Genomic DNA, 20741 nt, shown 5'->3' on the forward strand with positions numbered 1-20741 from the left:
GCCGTTTACTTTGCACACAAGAGATGAAAGTCCAAACATCTCGAATTTATGTGGGCATTCAGTCCATGATCCTATTGCACTGGCGCTTTTTACAAATGCCAACGCTAGTTTTGACGGGATTTCACCATTGATAAAGGATGAATCGGTGAAGGTGCGTGACCCCATAGCAATGTGACGTTGATTGGTGATTGTATGAGGAACAAGTAGTTTAATATTGTTGCCATTGACTCTCAGTTTTTCCACGGCCAAAGCAACAGAATTCATAACCTGTTGTTTGCGTACATGAAGTATTGCCGAGGTGAGGGAGAGACTTACATCAGGATTGGCAGCAAGTTCCTTTCTCAATATGAAATTGGAGGGTGCAAGCGTTAATTTTATATCCACTTTAACATTGGGCAGCAGCCATTGGGGTATATTAAATATTTCATGATATATTTTTCCAACTAGATGTAATTCACTAGTTGTAGAATTTTTAAGTGCATCTGTACTATCAGTATTAGTAATATATTCATATCCATTGGAGGTGCCTCTTAATTCCTTGTATGACTTGGGTGTCATCAGCATGAATTGCATATAGCTCGTATAATTTGAGAGATTGTTGCTTGTGCTAACCAGCGTACCATTGATGTAGACACTGATTTGACGAAATAAATTATGTAATATACAATTTTCATAGGATATTCCATCGGCCCGAATCGGCATTGTATTATCGGATTTTCGGACTTTCATTTGTAAATCTATAAATGTTAAAGACATGTCCATAATGTAGTCTTCATTGGACTAAATTTGAAAGTGGATATTATCGGAGAGGGGTTGTTGTGGATAAAATTGTTCATATTATCCATGCTTGACACTCACATCAACATTTTCGGTATTCAATAGATTCAATGAGGCGGTGATTGAAGGTTGAGAATCCTTATGTGGTAGGTAGGACATCTTATGAGAAGAAATCAAGTTTTTATCTGACAATTCTCCTTCTGTGACTTCCGGTTACGCAACGTGTCGGATTTTCCTTCTTTTCTTCGACAAGAGGGGTGTTATCTTTCGTTTCCGACCTGAGTGGAGACTGATGAGTGATGCAATGTTTCTTGACCTTTTTAAGCCTTTACCATTCTGTTTTAATTTCTCGCCAAGGGTTCGCGCACTGGACCGAAGATTTTCCGAAGCACTTTTTTTAAAATCCTTGCCAGAGCCCCAATCGTATAGTGTAGAGGATGCAAAATCTGTCGCAGCCGGTACAAGATATTTTCTAGCCAGTGGTAGTGAAGAGCGAAACAGCTTAGCAAACCAACTGCCAAGACCGTAGCCAGACATTGACGAGCGTCCTTTGTAATAGTCCATTCCATTGCCCTGTTGTCTTGGGCCAAGAGTATTAACATAGCAGTCAATATCAAGACAAGTGAATACCACTTTTTTATTAGACATCTTGCTTTTGAACATTGGGTCGAAAATGGCATGTAATCACAGCCAAACCTTTTGAAATTGCTATTGGATCGCCCAATTCGGTTCTTAGTGTTAACTGAAAGAGTTCCAAATAGCAAGTGTTTACGGGAATATACTAAAGATGCTTTATATTGTAGTGATGAATATGTTCTTGATTGGTTTTTCGTTCAAGAACTCGTAGGAGGAGAACATTTGAGTTACCAACCCGAGATGTTTCCACACATGACGCATAGAGAAATATACAGGTGCCCGTGGAGAAGGCAGGCGGATTGTCAGCAAAAATGAAATTAGTGTTTCCGACACTTTTACCATTGATTATATTGAGCTTAAAACCAAGAACATCAGAAAACATACATAAATGTGACAAAATTCCTGTTTTTCAAATTCTCACTGACAAAAACCATAAACCGCGTGGTTCTCGTGTCAATATATGGTGTTAAAAAAGTTGTAGGTGGCAGCAGGGGTGCGTGACACGGCTGGTACCCCCTCCTCTACTGGCATTTAATGTTTTTATAGAAGGCGTTGTCGTAAAAACTTGAAAAAAGCTCATTCGATTGGAAATTCAACGGGCTAGTCCCATTTTTAATAGTCGAAAGTGGTTGGAGGGCAACTAGCCCCCCCCACGCCCCTCATTCCCCCAAACACATCCAATCAAAATTTTGAGATAGCCATTTTGTTCAGCGTAGTTGATTTCCAGATAGAAAATATGTTTTGAGGAGGACACTCCCCCACAACCCTCATGGCAAGGGTTTTAAGTTATGCCCTGGGGGTATATAATGTTTTTATAGTATGCTTTGTCGTAGAAATTTCAAAACAGGCTCATTCGATTGGAAATTCAAAGGGCTAGTTCCATTCTTGATAGTCGCAAGTGATTGGAGGGGCACTAGCCCCTCCCCCATGCCCACTATTCTCCCGAACACATCCAATTAAAATTTCGAGATAGCCATTTTGTTCAGCGTAGTTGATTTCCAGATAGAAAATATGTTTTTGAGGAGGACACTCCTCAACAACCCTCAGGGCAAGGGTTTTAAGTTATATCCTGGGGTAGATAAGGTTTTTATAGAAGGCGTTGTCATAGAAACTTCAAAGGGGGCTCATTTGATTGGAAATTCAAAGGCCTAGTGCCCTTTTTAATAGTTGACAGTGATCGGAGGGCAACTAGCCCCCCCCCCCCCCGTCCATCATTCACCCAAACACATCCAATCAAAATTTTGAGATAGCCATGTCGTTCAGCGCGGTTGATTTCCAAATAGAAAATATGTTTTTGAGGAGGACACTCCCCCACAACCTTCAGGGCAAGGGTTTTAAGTTATGCCCAGGGGGCATATAATGTTTTTATAGAAGGCGTTGTCGTAGAAACTTCAAAAAAAGCTCATTTGATTGGAAACTCAACGGGTTAGTGCGCTTTTTAATAGTCGAAAGTGATTGGAGGGCAACTAGCCCCCCCCCCCCACGCCCACCGTTCCCCCAAACACATCCAAATTAAAAATTTCGAGGTAGCCATTTTGTTCAGCGTAGTTGACTTACAGATAGGAAATATGTTTTTGAGGAGGATACTCTGCCACAGACCTCAGGGCAAGGGTTTTAAGCTATGCCGTGGGTGCATATAAGGTTTTTATAGAAGAAGTTGTCGTAGAAACTTCAGAAGAGGGCTCATTCGATTTGAAATTCAAAGGGTTAGTGCCCTTTTTAACAGTTAAAAGTAATAGGCGGTATTTTTTGTTGTTGTTGTTGTTTTTACCCATACATGTTGTATTGAAGGAGCAGACGAATGGATTTTGGATAGTTCTAATTTAACTGAATAGAGATAGGGTTGAGGTCCTTTTTATTAGTTAATAGCGATTAGAAGGTAACTAATTCCCCTTTCACCCCCACCCTCACATTCGCCCATTTTGTTTAAAAACTAAATGTTGCCTCAAGATTAAGTCAGAATGCACTGTGATAATGCTAATTCCCAATAAGGCATCTCAGCAGTATCCCAAGAACGACTGAGGGTATTATGTTCAAACTTTCGAGGCTAATTCTGCTCTTAAAAGTTAACCAAATCAAAATAGTGTAAGTGTATCAAAGCTATCAAAGAAAGTAAACAGATTTTTTTGCGAATGGTATCAAGTTTTCCACTTCAGGTCGACTAGAGGAAGAATGAACCTCAGTTAAACAGTACTATATGCGTCCAGATTTTTAAAATGGTGAATGTTGTTGAACATTCCTGATAATTTCTCTCTAGCATACAAATAGCAGGCAAAACTATAAAGTCTTAAAAAACAAAAGGTTTTAAAGTGTTATTTTCTTTTTCTCTGAAAAGACTATGTCAATATAAAACGAACAGAAATTAATTAAAAAAAAATTTTTCCTCAAAATAAGTTTTTCAAAGAAAATTAAAGAACTCTATTAAACAAAAAATGAGCAAAAATAAAATAAAATAATCTACCAAGCTCGAAACTACCACAAATCAGCATCGATAAATAAATGAAACCCAAAACGAACAGAAATTACAATTAATAACCGAGTCAAACTCAAAACGAGAAGAAATTAACATAAATTGGGCGCAAAACCCCTTTGCCTTCCCAAGGCCAGAAGAAAATTTGCGCTTTACTGAAAAAAATATAAATGTTTTTACTTTTATAACTTTAATAAATCAAATAATTTTAACATTTTGATTACTAAATATCAGTATATGTATATTAAACTGACAATGCACATTCATTTGTATTTTTTTCAGTAAAGTACAAATTTTATTCTGGTCTTGGGAAGGCATAGGGGTTTTGCGCCCAACTTATGTTAATTTCTGCTCGTTTTGAGTTTGACTCGGTTATTTATTTTAATTTTGTGTTCGTTTTGGGTTTCATTTATTTATCGATGCTGATTTGCGGTAGTTTCGAGCTTAGCAGATTATTTTATTTTATTTTTGCTCATTTTTTGTTTAATAGAGTTCTTTACTTTTCTTTGAAAAACTTATTTTGGGGAATTTTTTTTAATTAATTCCATAAAAGACAAAATTTATCCACATGCCATAGACCGAAATGTCATGCAGTTTTCACATGAAGCATCAACTCTTTTCAAAATGACTCATTTCAAATTGAGTTTGGCACTTTTTTTAGATGTCAGCTATATTACACTGCAGTTGAAACTCCACAACACCTCTATTTTTGAATTCCAGGCTACTTAGCAAAATGCAAATTTCTTAAGAGAATATCTAAATAGATTAATGTAGCGTTAGATTTTCAGTCAATAAGCTCTATGGCCTCACGAATGTAACCGGACAGGAAAATTTTGATATTTTATGAATATATTGCAGCCATTTGGTATCAGCAAAAATAGTAAAACTTTAAAAGGGAATCTGAAGAATCTCATGTGAAGATCTATATAAAGAAAGCACACGAATTGAGATTTCGGGTATATTTATCCTCTTCCTTTTATGAAGTAGGTTAGTTTTGATGGACAATTTTCTGTTTAATTTGGTTCTTTCTCGACCTGTTTTTCATTGGTACCCAGGTTCTTTTCTTGTTCTATTTTAGGAAGTGGCGAGGAGGACGCAGAAGAATGCATTACGAGCATTTCGGAGTGGATGAGACAAAATAAGAAAAATGGAAATAACGAATTTAATAAAGTCAGTGACGGTAATGTAATTTTGATACTTTTTTCTAAATTTCCTTGCAATTGCGGGCTCTTAATTGAAGTAACACAGAATTTAATTACCAATATAGAGAAGTGCTGAGTTAATTCAATAAAATCAGTCGTTTTTATCCCTCTGTGAAGCAAAGGTCAGCGTACAAACGGCCAGTGTAGATATTTTACTAAGAGGCTTCATTTCTTATTAAATAATGTAAGCCAAAAGCCAAGATTATGTGAATACTAATTATAATAGTGGGGTAGCGAGTGGGGTTATCTTTTATCTTTCTTTTAGCGATTTCTTTTATGTTAGGTTTAATTTCTGTTTTTTAAAATTCATATGAGATGAGACAACTAATGAACAAGTTTGAAAGATTTAAAACAACGCACCATCATTAATAGATTAATCTTTTTTATTGTTACGCTGAAATATCAATGTGATATTTTTCCATATATATATTTATTAAGTCAAAACTCATTTACGACTATTTGTTAAACAAAAGAGTGGAAGTCCAGAAAAAAACTGTTGCCGGTGGAGCTGCAACATTTGCTTTAATTTCAAACTCTACGTTTTATTTTTCTTGTAGGACGAAAATAATAATAATTTGATATTTTTGAAGGCCACAGATGAAATAGTTTCTGTCTTTAAATTAATTAACGTAAATTTCCCCGCAGAATTGGGTTTAATAGTCAATTCTACTAATATATTTTTCGATTTTTTTAAGCAAAACAAATATATATGTTTTTCTTTTAGGACGAAAAATAATAATAATTTGATATTCTTGAAAGCCACAGATAAGTAATTTCAGTCTTTTGATTAATTGACATAAATTTCCCCCGTAGAATCGGCTTTAATAGTAACTTCTACTAAAATATTTCTCAGTGATTTTTTTTCTTGCAGCAAATAAATTCATTATTTTATTGCTTTCAAATGCAAAACAAAAATATTTCCCAGTTAAAATCAACATACGGTAGTTTATAGTTACATTAATAAATAGAAATAATAGCCAAAAGCACTCTAATCATAGGCAGCGCAATCGCGCTGCCTAACTAAAGAACGATGTTGGCAGAATTTTTTTTTTTTTTTTCTTACCAGGGCACTTCGTATCGAAGGAGTTGTCGTAGAAACTTCGAAAAGGATTCATTCAATTGGAAATTGGAGTGGCTAGTGCCTTTTTTAATAGTCGAAAGTGATTGGAGGGCAACTTGCCCCCCCCCCTCCCACGCCCACCATTTCCCTAAACACATCCAATCCAAATTTTGAGATAGCCATTTCGTTTAATGTAGTTGAAAGTTCTGCAAATTAGGTCTTAGAGGTTGACAACCACACTAACAGCCCTTAGGGTAAGGGTTGTAATTTATGCCCTGGAGGCATATAAGGTGTTTATAGAAAGCGTTGTCGTAGAAAATCAAAAAGGGCTCATTCGATTGGAAATGGAAAGGGCTAATGCCCTTTTTAATAGTCGAAAGCTATTCGAAGGCTTGACATTTTTATAGTAAAGATCGATGTGGGTATAATGTATTATTTTTATTGTTGTTGTTTTTGTTTAGACAAGGGCACTTCGTATCGAATGAGCTGTCGTAGGAAATTCGAAAAGGGCTCATTCGATTGAAAATAGAAAGGGCTGATGCCCTTTTTAATAGTCGAAAGTGATGAAGCTGTTGTTTGAGTTTATTCTTTGATGTTGAAATGTTTTTGCTTTTCTTTTCTCCTTTTCCTTACTCCGCTTTCCTTTTTTTGTATGAGCGGGCACAAATAAATTATTATTATTATTGGAGGGTAACTAATCCCCCTTCCACGCCCACCCTCCCTTTAGCCCATTAAGTTAAAAACTAAAAATTGCCTTAAGATTAAATCAAAATGCACTGTGTTAATGCTAATTCCCAATAAGGCATCACAGCAGTATCCCAAGAACGACTGAGGGTATTATGTTCAAACTTTCGCGACTACTTCTGCTCTTAAAATTTAACCAAATCAAAATAGCGAAAATGTATCCAAGCTGACAAAGTAAGTAAACAGATATTTTGCGAATGGTATCAGGTTTTCCATTTCAGGTCAGCTAGAGCAGGTATGAAACTAAATTAAAGACTACTATTTGTGTTCAGATTTGAAAAGGGTGTATGTTGTTAAAAATTGCTGAAAATTTTTCTCCAGCATACAAATAGTAGGCCAAACTATAAAGTCTTAAAAAAAACGGAAAGATTTGAAATATTATTTTCTTTTTCCCTGAAAAGACTATGTCAATATAAAACGAACAGATAATTTAACTATTAAATAAAAAACTTTTTCGACAAAATAAGTTTTTCAAAGAAAAGTAAGAACTCCATTAAACAAAAATGAGCAAAAATAAAATAAAATAATCTACCAAGCGTGAAACTACCACAAATCAGCATCGATAAATAAATGAAACCCAAAACGAACAGAAATTACAATAAATAACCGAGTCAAATTCAAAACGAGCAGAAATTACCCTAAGTTGGGCTCAAAACCCCTATGCCTTCCCAAGGCCCAAACATAATTTGCACTTTACTGAAAAAATACAAATGAACGTGCATTGTTAATTTAATATACATTTACTGATATTTAGTATTCAAAATGTTAATATTATTTTATTTATTAAAGTTATAAAATTAAAAAAATTTATATTTTTTCAGTAAAGTGCAAATTATGTTCTGGCCTAGGGAAGGCATAGGGGTTTTGAGCCCTACTCATGTTAATTTCTGCTCGTTTTGAGTCTCAAGCGTTAGCTAACATTACATTGGTTAGTTCACATAAAGTCCAAAAGATTGTAAGTTTGATTCCGGTTCGCAGATTATTTTAAGGCGATCAGCCATGGACCATTTCATACTTTTAAATCGAGTAGATTACGTTTTGGAATGAAAAGAATACAAATTTTTGTAAGGGGACGTGGAACGCGGAATGGTAGTATGAAACTGCTATTAAGCCAGGATAAGGTCTAGACAATATTTATTAAATGGATAGAAGAATACATGACATAATGCATGTGCATGGTTGTGTGAAATATTAATCAGAAATAAAATAATGAATTGCGTATGGTTGAAACGGCTGGGAAGGGCAAACGAACATCTGGGGACAAAATTAAGTCTGGAGAAAGCCATATGCCCCCTTTCTCCCATACACACTTATTTCCCCTAAATGTCTTTATTCCTAAGACTTCTCTTTATTTGAAAGCTTTCTTATATAAAGGCTTTATTTCTGAAACAACTTTCCATATTCGAATCCTTTTCTGCCTGTTAAAGATTACTGTTAGTTTCAAATATAGGCTGAATTTTGTAAGAAATGTTGGAAGGTAATACGGAATTGTTTTCAGCTAAAAGAATAACAGCCAAATATTATACTTTGGCACTGCTATACGTAGACTGTTGAAGAACTTGAACAAAAAAGAGGCTCGGTCTGGAATTTTTAGGATATTCATAATTTTGTTAATGGAGATTCTATTATTAACCACTTGAATTGAACAACAAAGTGGTTTTCTTAAATTTGTAGATGACTGCTTTTAGTGTTATTCTTGTCTGTGGGGTCTTCTGATGGAATCAATATAGGAACATGAATAGGCTACCTTTACATTTCCAAACATGTACCTTTACATTTCCAAACTTACACTTTCTAAATGTAATAAGCTAGCTCCTACTGTGATAATTTTACCCCATGTCTTCCCTGCTAATGGTACCAGAAAAAGCCACAAGTGTAATATATTTATCCATTAGCTATCACTGATTGAATCCTTGTAGGTTATATCTTTGTTAATAAACATTTTATTTTTAATGTATTCAATGGCATTCCATCTTCACAAAGTAATGTTACTTCTTTACAAAATAATAGTTGTGTATACTATCTTTATAAGTGAGCAATAGCCTAATTGTGTATATGTGTATGCATACTATCTTTATAAGTAAGCAAAAGTTGTGTATAAATGTATGTATCTTCCCCAAAATGGCTCCATATTTTTTTGGGAAAATTGGTATCTTGGGATATTCTTGCATAAAAAAAAACCCATCTAGATAGGTTCAGAAGTCTGAGAAAATTTATCAAGAGCCTTAGTTTTGGTTTTAGGCAAATGACATCATGTACTATGTTAGTACATCATGTAAGCATTTCTTATGATGTCATATTAGCATTTTCTTATGTGATGTCATGCATAGCATAGATAAGATTGTTGATTTTCCAGAACATCAATTATTTATGTAATGCAATGTCTGTTGGAAGGCCAAGAAACAAAAATTTACAGTTGCAGTTACTATAAATGAAGATTCTATGGAACCAACACTTGAACTATCAAACATGATAAGATGTGAAAATTGACAACCTGAACCATCAATTACAACAACACCAATACGGGTAGCTCAAGCAATGGCCATTGCTAAATTGTCTGAAGTAACCCAAATCCAAATATTTGTCAAAAATGAAAATGAAGAGCAAAGATATGGGCAGTTAGAAGATATGCGAAAACGACAATTAGAGCATGTCAAAAATGAAATGAAGAGCAGAGACACATGCAGTTAGATGAAAAGCAGCATCATGTCAAAAATGAAATTGAAGAGCAAAGACACACACAGTTAGAAGACATGCAATACTGAGCATGTGAGCAAGTCAAAAATGAAAATGAAGAGTAAATACACATTTGGTTAGAACAACAGTGGCAGCATGTCAAAAATGAAAATGAAGAGCAAAGGCACACACTGGTTATAAGACATACAACACTGAGCATGTTAGCAAGTTAAAAATGAAAAGCTAAGACATGTAAGTGAGCTTCACTGAAAATCAACCTGGACAGCAAGAATCAAAATGTGTCAAAATTGAAAATGATAGCATTGATGATTGGGTTTGGGATTTTGACATGGATAAGGTCATCAATACTACCATACCTTTCTTAAACAAAAAACAAAGGTTCAGCAATATGTATTTCATAATGAAAAAAGACCAGCCAAGGTAAAACAAACCAAAGAAATTGAAAATGAAAGAAATGATGATTAGGTTTTGGATTTTGACATGGATAAGGTCATCAATGCCTACCATACCTTTGAAAATCAAAAATCTGTTGGACTAAATAAATTGTTGGAAGAAAAAGAAGCTATTGTCCCACCACCTGAACAATTAAAAGAAACAAAGGTTTGGCAATATGTCTTTCATAATGACAAAAGAGAAGCCAAGGCAAAAAAAAAAGATTGTCCTGCCACCTGAACAATTAAAAGAAACAAAGGTTCAGCAATGACATCACACTTGTAACAATGTGGAAATACAGTAAATTGTTACATTGTCACAATGTGAAAAAATTGAAGATTTTCATGTATTGAGAAGTTTATGTTAAATTGTTTGTAGAGCAAAAAAATGGTAATTGCAAAAATATTTGCATGTATATTGACAAACAATTAACATAGAAGTTTATGTTAAATTAAATGTAGAGCAAAAAAATGGTTATTCCAAAAATATTTTCATGTATATTGACAAGGGATTAAAGCAATTCCAAAACCTTAAAAAGGAAAACCAAAAGTTTGAAGCTCAGTTGAAATTATTGTTAGAAATTGGAATTGCTGTAATAATAATTAAATGTCTTTGAATAGACTGCAGTATGAAAAGACATTTAATTACATAAACAACAAAAAAACTGGTAATTGCAAAAATATTTGTTTATGTTTTAACAAGGGATTAAAAGAATTCAAAAATATTAAAAAAGAAAACCAAAAGTATGAAGCTTAGTAGAAATTGCCATTAGAAAAATATCATTACCAATTTTCTGTTCTTATAAGTATAAGCAATGTCTTTTTAAGACATGAAAAAAAGTAGAATTTTTTTTTAGTTCACTTCAGAATCACAAAAGTTATTATGTAAACTGCAAAAATGTTTACAGTCCCTGAGCAATAATTTTACTGTATTTAATTCAAACTAGAATATAATCCTGACAATTTAAAAATTATATTTTTTTGTTTGTTTTATAAAATCAACTTGCTATGTGCTTAAGCTTACAGGTTTGAACATAACCAGTTATATAATGTCAGTGAAGGCCCAAAAACCAAAAATTTGTTACTATTACAAATGATTATTCTCTATTTTGACAAGGAATTACAACAATTCAAAAACCTTGAAAATGAAAACCAAAAGTTTCAATTCTAGTTCATGTTGTTGTTAGAAATTGGACTAGCTTCAATAATAAAATATCATTAAAAAGATTTAGTATGAACAGACATTAAATTGTTGAAAGAGCAAAAACGTGGTAATTGCAAAAATATTTGTGTATGTTTTAACAAGGGATTACAACAATTCAAAAACCTTAAAAAAGAAAACCTTTGTGAATGCAACCAGTTTCATAATGTCAGAAGGAAGGCCCAAAAATGAAAATTTGCAATTATTACAAATGATGATTCTCTATTTTGACAAGGGATTACAACAATTCAAAAGCCTTAAAAAAAGAAAACCAAAAATTTGAAGCTTAGTACATATCATTATTGGAAATCAGACTAGCTCTAATAATCAAATATCTTTGAACAGATGCAGTATGAAAAGACATTAAATTGCAGAAAGAGCAAAAAATGGGTAATTGCAAAAATATTTGTATATATTTCAACAAGGGATTACAACAATAAAAAATAAAACCAAAAGTTTGAAGCTTAGTCAAAATCATTGTTAGAAATTTGACTTGCTTTAATAATATCTTCTTCAGTACAAAACGAAATAATGTATTCAAGAAAAGTGCTGAAGAAAAAAAACCAACAAAAACAAATGCGGACAGTCAATGTGAAAAGAAACCAAAAAACCAAATAATTAAAAGTTGAATAAAATTCAATAAAAGCCAAAAATTACAAGAATTAAAACCAAATACCTAGCAACCATAAAAGCGAGTCATTTGCCAATATCCGCGAATTGCATAAAATCCAAAAAAATATGAACTGCCATCAATGGATACTAGCAAACAACTGAGAAGTTTAAAGAAAGCAATTAATTCACTCAAAAAACAAAACAAACCAGCAATTAAATAAGTTGGAGAACTATGACATCTGATTTCTTCTTTTAGTTATTGAATTTCTTGGAGGCAACCTTTGAGATCTAAGGGGTTTTCTCAAAAAAGAAGAAAAAAAGAGAAGCCAATTTATTTATTTTTATTTATTAACTGAAAGCCATCTGCAAAAACTTGAAAAGGAATGAGAAAAATAAAAGGAAAAAAAAGAAAAGAAAACAATAGTACAAGACAAATATCAACAAAACCAATAAGATTATAAAAGAACGTCAATTATAAATGAATCAAGGATAAAATAGGAACAAAATCAAACAAAGCAAAAGCAAATTCACACATACAACCTCAACTTATTCATATATAATTATATATATATATAAACAAAAAAAATCAACAACAGATGAAGTTATTGCACTAGAAGTGGGCCTAGCTCATGACCAGCTACTTTTCTATTATGTTTTTTCCAATAACTCGAGAGATAGCTATTTCTGGGTCTGCAATTTTGTATATTTTCACTATAGATGAATTTCTGTGCCAAGGTGGTAGACATAGTAAATATTTTACAAAACAGAAAAACAGCAAACGGATTTTTGACTTTTCAGATTTTGTAAATATTTTCCAAAATGGGGCAATGTACAATATATGGGGGAGGGCTACTGCATTGAACAGACTAGCTAAGACCTTATATCTCAAAGGTTGTCTGCAAGAAATGCAATAATTAAAATAAGAAATCAGATCATGGGCGCCCATAAGCTGAATTCCAGGGGGGGGGCAAACTTCGTCTAATTGCTACTTTTAATTCTATATAATAAAAATCTCAGAACAAAAATATAAAAATAAGGCAGCATCATTCAGCCAGGGGGGGCAAGAGCCCCCCCCCTGCCCCCCCATATGGGTGCCCATGAATCAGATGTCATAGTTCTCCAACTTATTTAATTACTGGTTTGTTTTGTTTATGAGTGAATGAATTGTTTTCTTTCAACTTCTCAGTTGTTTGTTAGTATCTGTTGATGGCAGTTCATAATTTTTTGGATTTTGTTCAAAAGCAATTATTGAATTATAAAAGAGCATAAAAAGGCATCAAGTGATATGTTCACTTTCATCCTAGCTAAATTATATTGAAAACTGCATGTTTACCAGAAGTGTAATATTGGGACCATAATATTTTTTTTGAAGTTTTCTGTAACCTTTGGCTGTCAGCTAATTAGGGAAGAGGGAGGTCAAACTCCATCTTGAATCCAGTACAAGGTTTTATAATGTTTTGTAACCCATGTTATGAAAAGAAAACAAACTTATTTAGGCTATAGAAAAAATTTATTCTTTAATGAAAATCCACTTATTTGTTTTTTTATTTTATACACAACAATTTCAGAATAATTATATAAGAACATGGCAAGTAATTAATAAACTAACAATTATAGTTATTTAAAATCATAGGAAATAAGTAAACTTTGTTTCTGCATATTTCTTCTATGGTGCAAAGGATGATTTGTTTGTCATCACATAAAATTTCAGGTTAGGAGGTAATGATGCCAATTTTGTTCTTTAACCAGATTTGACACCCAATCTGTTTTGTTATGTAATTACACCAAAGCTGAGAACACAGCTTCACGTATGAATGGTGGCAAAAGGCATTAGAATTTTTTTTTCACTTTATGGTTTTTTATTAATGCCAAATGCAGTAAGCTTTACAAAGCTTGTTACATTAAACATTTCATTTGACATTAAACTTGTATTTGACAGTTCAACCAAAGTGAATTAGTGGTGTGGTTTCATGCTCTTTTCAGATTAGCATTGCATGATATTTAGAATAAATTCTGAGCTTCCTTTTCACTAAGGTTAAAAACTTCCCCATTTTCATTAGAAAAGTAATTTTTAATCCATATATGGTTTGAAGGCATACTCTAAGAATTTGTTAAACACTATTTGTTATCTTGGAAAGATGTTCTTGGATTGGAACTGATGGAGTTGTAAAAAATGTAAAGTCGTAAAATAATGTTGTAAAAAAATTTAAATTTCAATAAGAAAGTTGCTGTTTCCACAGTGATTTTTACATTACTTCAGTAGATTTTTCTGATACTTGAAATATTAAACCAAAGCCTTGCTAATTTAATTTTATTGAGTGTAGTAAATATGTTGCATATTAAATTATTTAATGTGAAGATACTTTTTATGTATCTAAATATTTGTTGGCTTGAAAAGGTGTTCTTAGACTGAAAGTTTTTCTATATGTCAATCTTTGCTATCATAGTTTACATGATTTTCAATAAATTTATATAAAGTTTAAAAATTTTTAATTTCTTAGAGAAATTTATAAATCATTCTTAATTGCAGCAACATTTTCTGGTACTGTGAAATTGGTACTGTACCAATTTTTTAGATTTCCTTTTTATATAGGGAAGTAAATTTTTTTTTTATTTATAGTGTTTGATACAGAGCAAGACACAATTTCCATTATTATCTTAACTTTACATGGATTACTGATCAAAGTAAATTGTAGTTTAGCTGCCTCTTGCAGATTTTAAAAGCTATTTAATCAAGTGAATTCTGTTTCTAGAAATGGATCTCAGCCCTCACAAGGCTTTATTAAATTTACATCTCCTCCTCCAAGGGTAGTGAATATACATGAACTTGAAGCAAATTTGTACAAGGCAATTCAAATTATCAGGAAAAGATCTACGATCCCAACAAGAATCTTAGGCAGCTTTATGGATAGTTTTATACACCTGCCCCTTCCATGCTTTTAAGGTTTGGAAAATAAGTGAACTTTGAACCAAATCAAAATTTGGTCTTTAATCGCTTAAATCTTGTGATCTGCTTTGAAATTGTCTACAGTCCAAGAGAAGCCAAGCTTGACTTTTTCTAAGATTGAAGATATGTCTTTAAAGCTTCTTTGAAGCATCACAAGTAACATTAGGGTGAAGATATTAGCCTCATACACCTTCTAAGACTGTATCCAGGTTATAGAACATTTTTCAAGGCTAATCAAAAGGCACTAGGTTACACTTTTACTCTGACCTGCTTCCAAAATATTACTGTTTCTCAATGACAGCTCTAAAGAGGCTCAACACCCCTTGTTTGGGACAATTTTCACTTTTGTTTGTAAAATTGGTATTAGCATTATAAATTCTAGCCCACAAATTTGCAAATGAAGGAAAACAAATCTTTGAAATTATTGGTAGACCCCAACCCTCCCAACATCCTGGATCAACCAATTTAATGGCTGGTCTCAACTGTCCGAATAAAAATAGCTGGAAACAATTACATTTTCACAAGCTAAAAGAAAGTTCTTATGAAAATTGCTGGTGAAATTTTTTGTGCAAATAATGTGTAAAATACCCACTTTTCTCTTATTAAGCTGGTAGTTAAGCAGATGGGGGAGGGGGGGGGGTAGTGGAGGGGCCACAGGCCCTTTTTGTGGCTCCAAATATGTTCTGATTTCTTACATGGTTTTGCTGCCAGATTTGCTGCCGTGGATAAATTTCAACAGATACAAATCTAATGGGAAAAACCTAGGTAAATGGTTGACTAATGGCATTTTGTACACTAAGACTTTGGTGACTTAGAATCATGAAAATTGTCATAATAAATTGGAAGGTCCTGCGAGCATTCAGGGGTAAAAAAAGGCTATAAGAAGGGGACTGCTTGCCCCAAGGGTGGATCCATATAGAAAATATATTTTTGAGGAGGATACCCCCCCCCCCCACAACACTCAGGGCAAGGGTTTTAAGTTATGCCCTGGGGGCATATAAGGTTTTTATAGAAGGCGTTGTCGTAGAAACTTCAAAACAGGCTCATTCAATTGGAAATTAAAGAGCTAGTGCCTTTTTTATTATTCGAAAGTGATTGGATTGTAACTAGCCCCCCTCCCCCCCCCACGCCCATAATTTCCCCAAACACATCCAATCAAAATTTTGAGATAGCCATTTTGTTCAGCATAGTTGATTTCCAGGTATAAAATATATTTTTGAGGAGGATACCCCCCCCCACAACCCTCAGGGCGAGGGTTTTAAGTTTTGCCCTGGGGGCATATAAGGTTTTTATAGAAGGCGTTGCCGTAGAAACTTCAAAACAGGCTCATTCAATTGGAAATTAAAGAGCCAGTGTCCTTTTTAATAGTCGAAATTGATTGGAGTGTAACTATCCCCCCTCCCCCCCCCCCCACGCCCATCATTTCCCCAAACACATCCAATCAAAATTTTGAGATAGCTATTTTGTTCAGCAAAGTTGATTTCCAAATAGAAAATATATTTTTAAGGAGGATTCCCCCCCCCACAACCCTCAGGGCAAGGTTTTTAAGTTATGCCCTGGGGGCATATAAGGTTTTATAGAAGGCGTTGTCGTATAAACTTCAAAACAGGCTCATTCGATTGGAAATTAAAGGGCTATTGCCCTTTTCAATAGTCCAAAGTGATTGGAGGGCAACTAGCCCCCCCCATGCCCAGCAATCTCCGAAACGCATCCAATCAAAATTTTGAGATAGCTATTTTGTTCAACGTAGTTGACTTCCAGATAGAAAATATATTTTTGAGGAGGATACTCCCCCACAGCCCTCAGGGCAAGGGTTTTAAGATATGCCCTGGGGGCATATAAGGTTTTTATAGAAGGCGTTGTCATAGAAACTTCAAAACAGTCTCATTCGATTGGAAATTAACTGGCTAGTGCCCTTTTGAATAGTCGAAAGTTCTTGGTGTGCCACTAGCCCCCCCCCCATGTTCTTTATGTCCCCAACCCCAAACAAACAGTCTTTTGAGGAAGCTATTTTGGTCCTTATATTTGATTGACAGATATAAAATATGTTTTTGAGTTGTAAACTCCCCCACATTCTTCTTGGCAAGGGTTTTAAGATATAACCTGGGGGCATATAAGGTTTTATAGAGGGCATTGTTGTAGAAACTTCAAAAAATGTTCATTCGATTGGAAATTCAAAGGGATAGTGCCCTTTTTAATAGTCAAAAGTGATTGGAGGGCAACTAGCCCCCCCCCCCCTCCCTGCCCATCATTCCCCTAGACACATCTAGTCAAAATTTTTAGATAGCCATTTTTGTTCAGCAGAGTTGATTTCCAGATTGAAAATATATTTTTGAGGAGGACACTCCCCCACAACCCTCAGGGCAAAGGTTTTAAGTTATGCCCTGGGGGAATTTTTATAAAAGGCGTTGTCATAGAAACTTCAAAACAGGCTCATTCGATTGGAAATTAAAGGGCTAATGCCCTTTTTAATAGTCGAAAGTGATTGGAGGGCAGCTAGCCCCACCTAGGCCCCTCATTTCCCCAAACACATCCAATCAAACTTTTGAGATATCTATTTTGTTCAGTGTAACTGATTTCCAGATAGAAAATGTGTTTTTGAGGAGGACATTCCCCCAGAACCTTCAGGGCAAGGGTTTTAAGATATGCCCTGGGGGCATACCATCATTTCCCCAAACACATCCAAACAAACTTTTGAGATAGCCTTTTAGTTCGGAGTAGCTGATTCCCAGAGAGAATATATGTTTTTGAGGAGGACACTCCCCCAAACTCCTCGGTTCGAGTTTTAAGCGAGTACCTGGGGGTCTCTAGGGTTTTTATAGAAGGAGATGTCGTAGAAACTTAAAAAAAGACACATTCAATTGGAAATTCAAAGGGCTAGTGTCCTTTTTAATAGTAGAAAGTGATTTGAGGGCAGCTAGCCCCCCCCCACGCCCCGCCTTCCCCCAAACACATCCCATCAAAATTTTGAGATAGCCATTTTGTTCAGCGTAGTTGATTTCCTGATAGAAAATATTTTTTTGAGGAGGACAATCCCCCATAACCCTCAGGGCAAGGGTTTTAAGTTATGCGAGGGGGCATATAAGGTTTTTAAAGAAGGCGGTGTCGTAGAAACTTCAAAAAAGGCTCATTCGATTGGAAATTCCGAGGGCTAGTGCCCTTTGTAATAGTCGAAAGGGATTTGAGGGCAACTAACCCCCCTCTCACGCCCACCTTTTCCCCAAACAGATCCAATCAAAATTTTAAGACAGCCATTTTATTAAACGTAGTTTTAAGTTCTGGAAATTAGGTCTTTGAGGATTACAACTCCCCCAAAGCCCTCAGGGCAAGGGTTGTAATTTAAGGATACTCCGAATCCTTCATATTATTTCTTATGGAAGAATGCTTGTATAAACGTTAGAGAGGGCTTGTTTAATTGGAAATTGAAAGTTCTTGTTCACTTTTTAAGAGTCAAAAGAGATTGAAGGGCAACTAGCCCCTCTCCCTCCTCCACGCCCTAAATGCATCAGATATAAATTTTGAGATAGACATTTTGTTAAAATAGTTCAAAGTTCTGATAACAAAAAACTCCGGTGTCGACGCAGCCCACCCGGGCCCAGGGGTAGGCGTTGTAAGTTATGCCCTGGGGCATAACTTATTAAGGGAGGTTTATAACTTATGGGAAGAGTTTTGTATGGGAAGAACACATAGGAAATCTATTATAATTATCCAATTATAAGGTTAAAATACATACTCTGTGATAGATGCAAAATTGCTTTGGCACACAAATTCCTATTAAGGTCAATTCCAAACAGCTGTGATTCCTTTGTGTCACCAAGTGAAATGGTCTAAACCCCCTTATTGGAGCTATTTTTTCAATCTATTCATTGTTGTCAATCGCTGTCCACAAGTTAGGCAAGCTGTCTATTGTTCATATATAAGGTTTTTATCAAAGAGGTAATCGTATAGACTTTGATAAAAGCCTCATTCGATTTAAATTGAAAGTTCTAGATCCGTTTTTTAAAGTCAAGAATAATCGGACAGTATGCACCCCCCTCCCATGCCAAAAAAAACTTGAAACTTTTTACAATCAAAAACGAACAAAAATTAATTTAAAAAAATTCTTAAAAATAGGTTTTTCATAGAAAAGTAAAGGCCATTTTAAACTTAACCTCAGGATATAAAAATATCTTTTTAAATTAAAAACTTAAAACGACCAGAAATTACTATTAAAGAATAAATGAAACCCAAAACGAACAAAAATTAAATAAACAATCATAGCAAATAACATACAACAAGTGATAATATAAATGAATAAATAGATCTTAAAGCGAGTAATGCTTAGATTGAATATGAAAATCTAGCTTAAAACGAAAACAAATATTTTGCTATTAAAGTATAAATGAAACTTAAAACGAACAGAAATTAAATAAAAATCAATGCGAACAAACATACAATATATATTAATGTAAATGAATAAATAAATCTTAAAACGAGTGAAACTTAAATTGAATATGCAAATCAAGTTTGAATCGAATAAAAATAACTACAAACAAGAGTTTGGGTATTGTCTCACTGCAGAAGCCTAAAACCTACAGCGCCATTGGCACTTTACTGAAAACGAATTATATTACAAATGCTTTCTTTTGTACTTAATATTGAAAATAAACACTAAAATTACAGTAAAATCTTTAACTGACGAGCTTTTAGCAATTAATATCATTATGCATCAAATATTCAGTTTAATGTATTAGTTTTATTCAAGATTGGTCAAGATAAATATAGTTTCACTAAAAGCAAAATTTGGATACTGCCCCCTTCATTAACTGTAAAAAACTAAAGCCTTCTGCGTCATTGGTGCTTCACTGAAAACAAATTACTCGTATATTACAAATTTATTATTTTCAGGTTCTTAGAGCATTGAAAATTAAAATAGAAATTACAGTGAAAAAAAAACTTTAACTGATTGATCTTTCAACAATTAATATCATTATATATATAATATTCAATTTGATTTTGTTTATACTTTCCAAGACTGTTCAAGACTCATAAAGTTTTGCCATTTTTTTTTTACTGTGCCTTTTTTTTAACTAATCATGTTAGTTTGTTATGAAAACATTCTATGGCTTCTAGGCATTTCTATTTGAGCGGAAAACTGCACCTCAAACTTTGTGGAGCATGTATTTTCTTGCATGAAACACGAAAATATAATAAAATGTCAAGTTTCGGAGTGTTTCACCACTCGCAAGCAAGTGCCATTGGTATTTTTGAATCTGCATGGTCAATTTAGGGGGTGGAGGGTAGGCTAATTCTCGCAGCAGTCCCATTCCGTCGTGGTATGGTTCACATTTTCAACACCTGGTGTCCGGACGATCATATAATATACCAAACATACAACTACCCCAATTCAGTAAATGAAGCCCAAAACGAACAAAAACTAAAATAAATATTAAGGTCAAACTCAAAACGAGCGTAAATTATGCTTTCTAAAAACCAGAATATAATTTGTACTTTACTGAAAAAAAATTCAAATGAGTTTGCTGAAAAAAAATATGCATTGTCAATTTAATATACATATGCTGATATTTATTCCCTAAAATCTTAATTAATTTTTGATTTCTTAAAGTTACAAAATTGAAAATATTTCAAAGAATTGTTTTCAGTAAAGTACCAATGACGCAGTAGGTTTTAGGCTTCTGCAGTGAGACAATGCTCAAACCCTTGTTTTTAGTTATTTTTATTCGAATCAAACTTGATTTGCATATTCAATTTAAGTTTCACTCGTTTTAAGATTTATTTATTCATTTACATTAATATATATTGTATTTTTTTTTTGCATTGATTTTTTATTTAATTTCTGTTCGTTTTAAGTTTAATTTATACTTTAATAGCAAAATATTTGTTTTCGTTTTAAGCTAGATTTTCATATTCAATCTAAGCATTACTTGCTTTAAGATCTATTTATTCATTTATATTATTACTTGT

At 33.8% G+C, this 20741-nt stretch overlaps 1 protein-coding gene across 5 annotated transcripts in view; it reads left to right on the plus strand.

Annotated features, from left to right (window-relative positions):
• Positions 1 to 20741, plus strand: part of parvin (beta-parvin) — a 110247-nt gene that overhangs the window by 47621 nt on the left and 41885 nt on the right. Inside the window, exon 3 of one of the 5 annotated variants that reach the window (XM_089089926.1) lies at positions 4962 to 5063. In XM_089089926.1, the coding sequence (XP_088946052.1) occupies positions 4962 to 5063 (102 nt within the window). The other 4 variants (XM_089089927.1, XM_089089930.1, XM_089089928.1 and 1 more) reach the window with 4 other exon arrangements.

Source organism: Artemia sp. Qi Xiang Cuo, chromosome 5 (genome assembly GCF_049724085.1).
Source record: "Artemia sp. Qi Xiang Cuo chromosome 5, ASM4972408v1, whole genome shotgun sequence".
NCBI lineage: Eukaryota > Metazoa > Arthropoda > Branchiopoda > Anostraca > Artemiidae > Artemia > Artemia sp. Qi Xiang Cuo.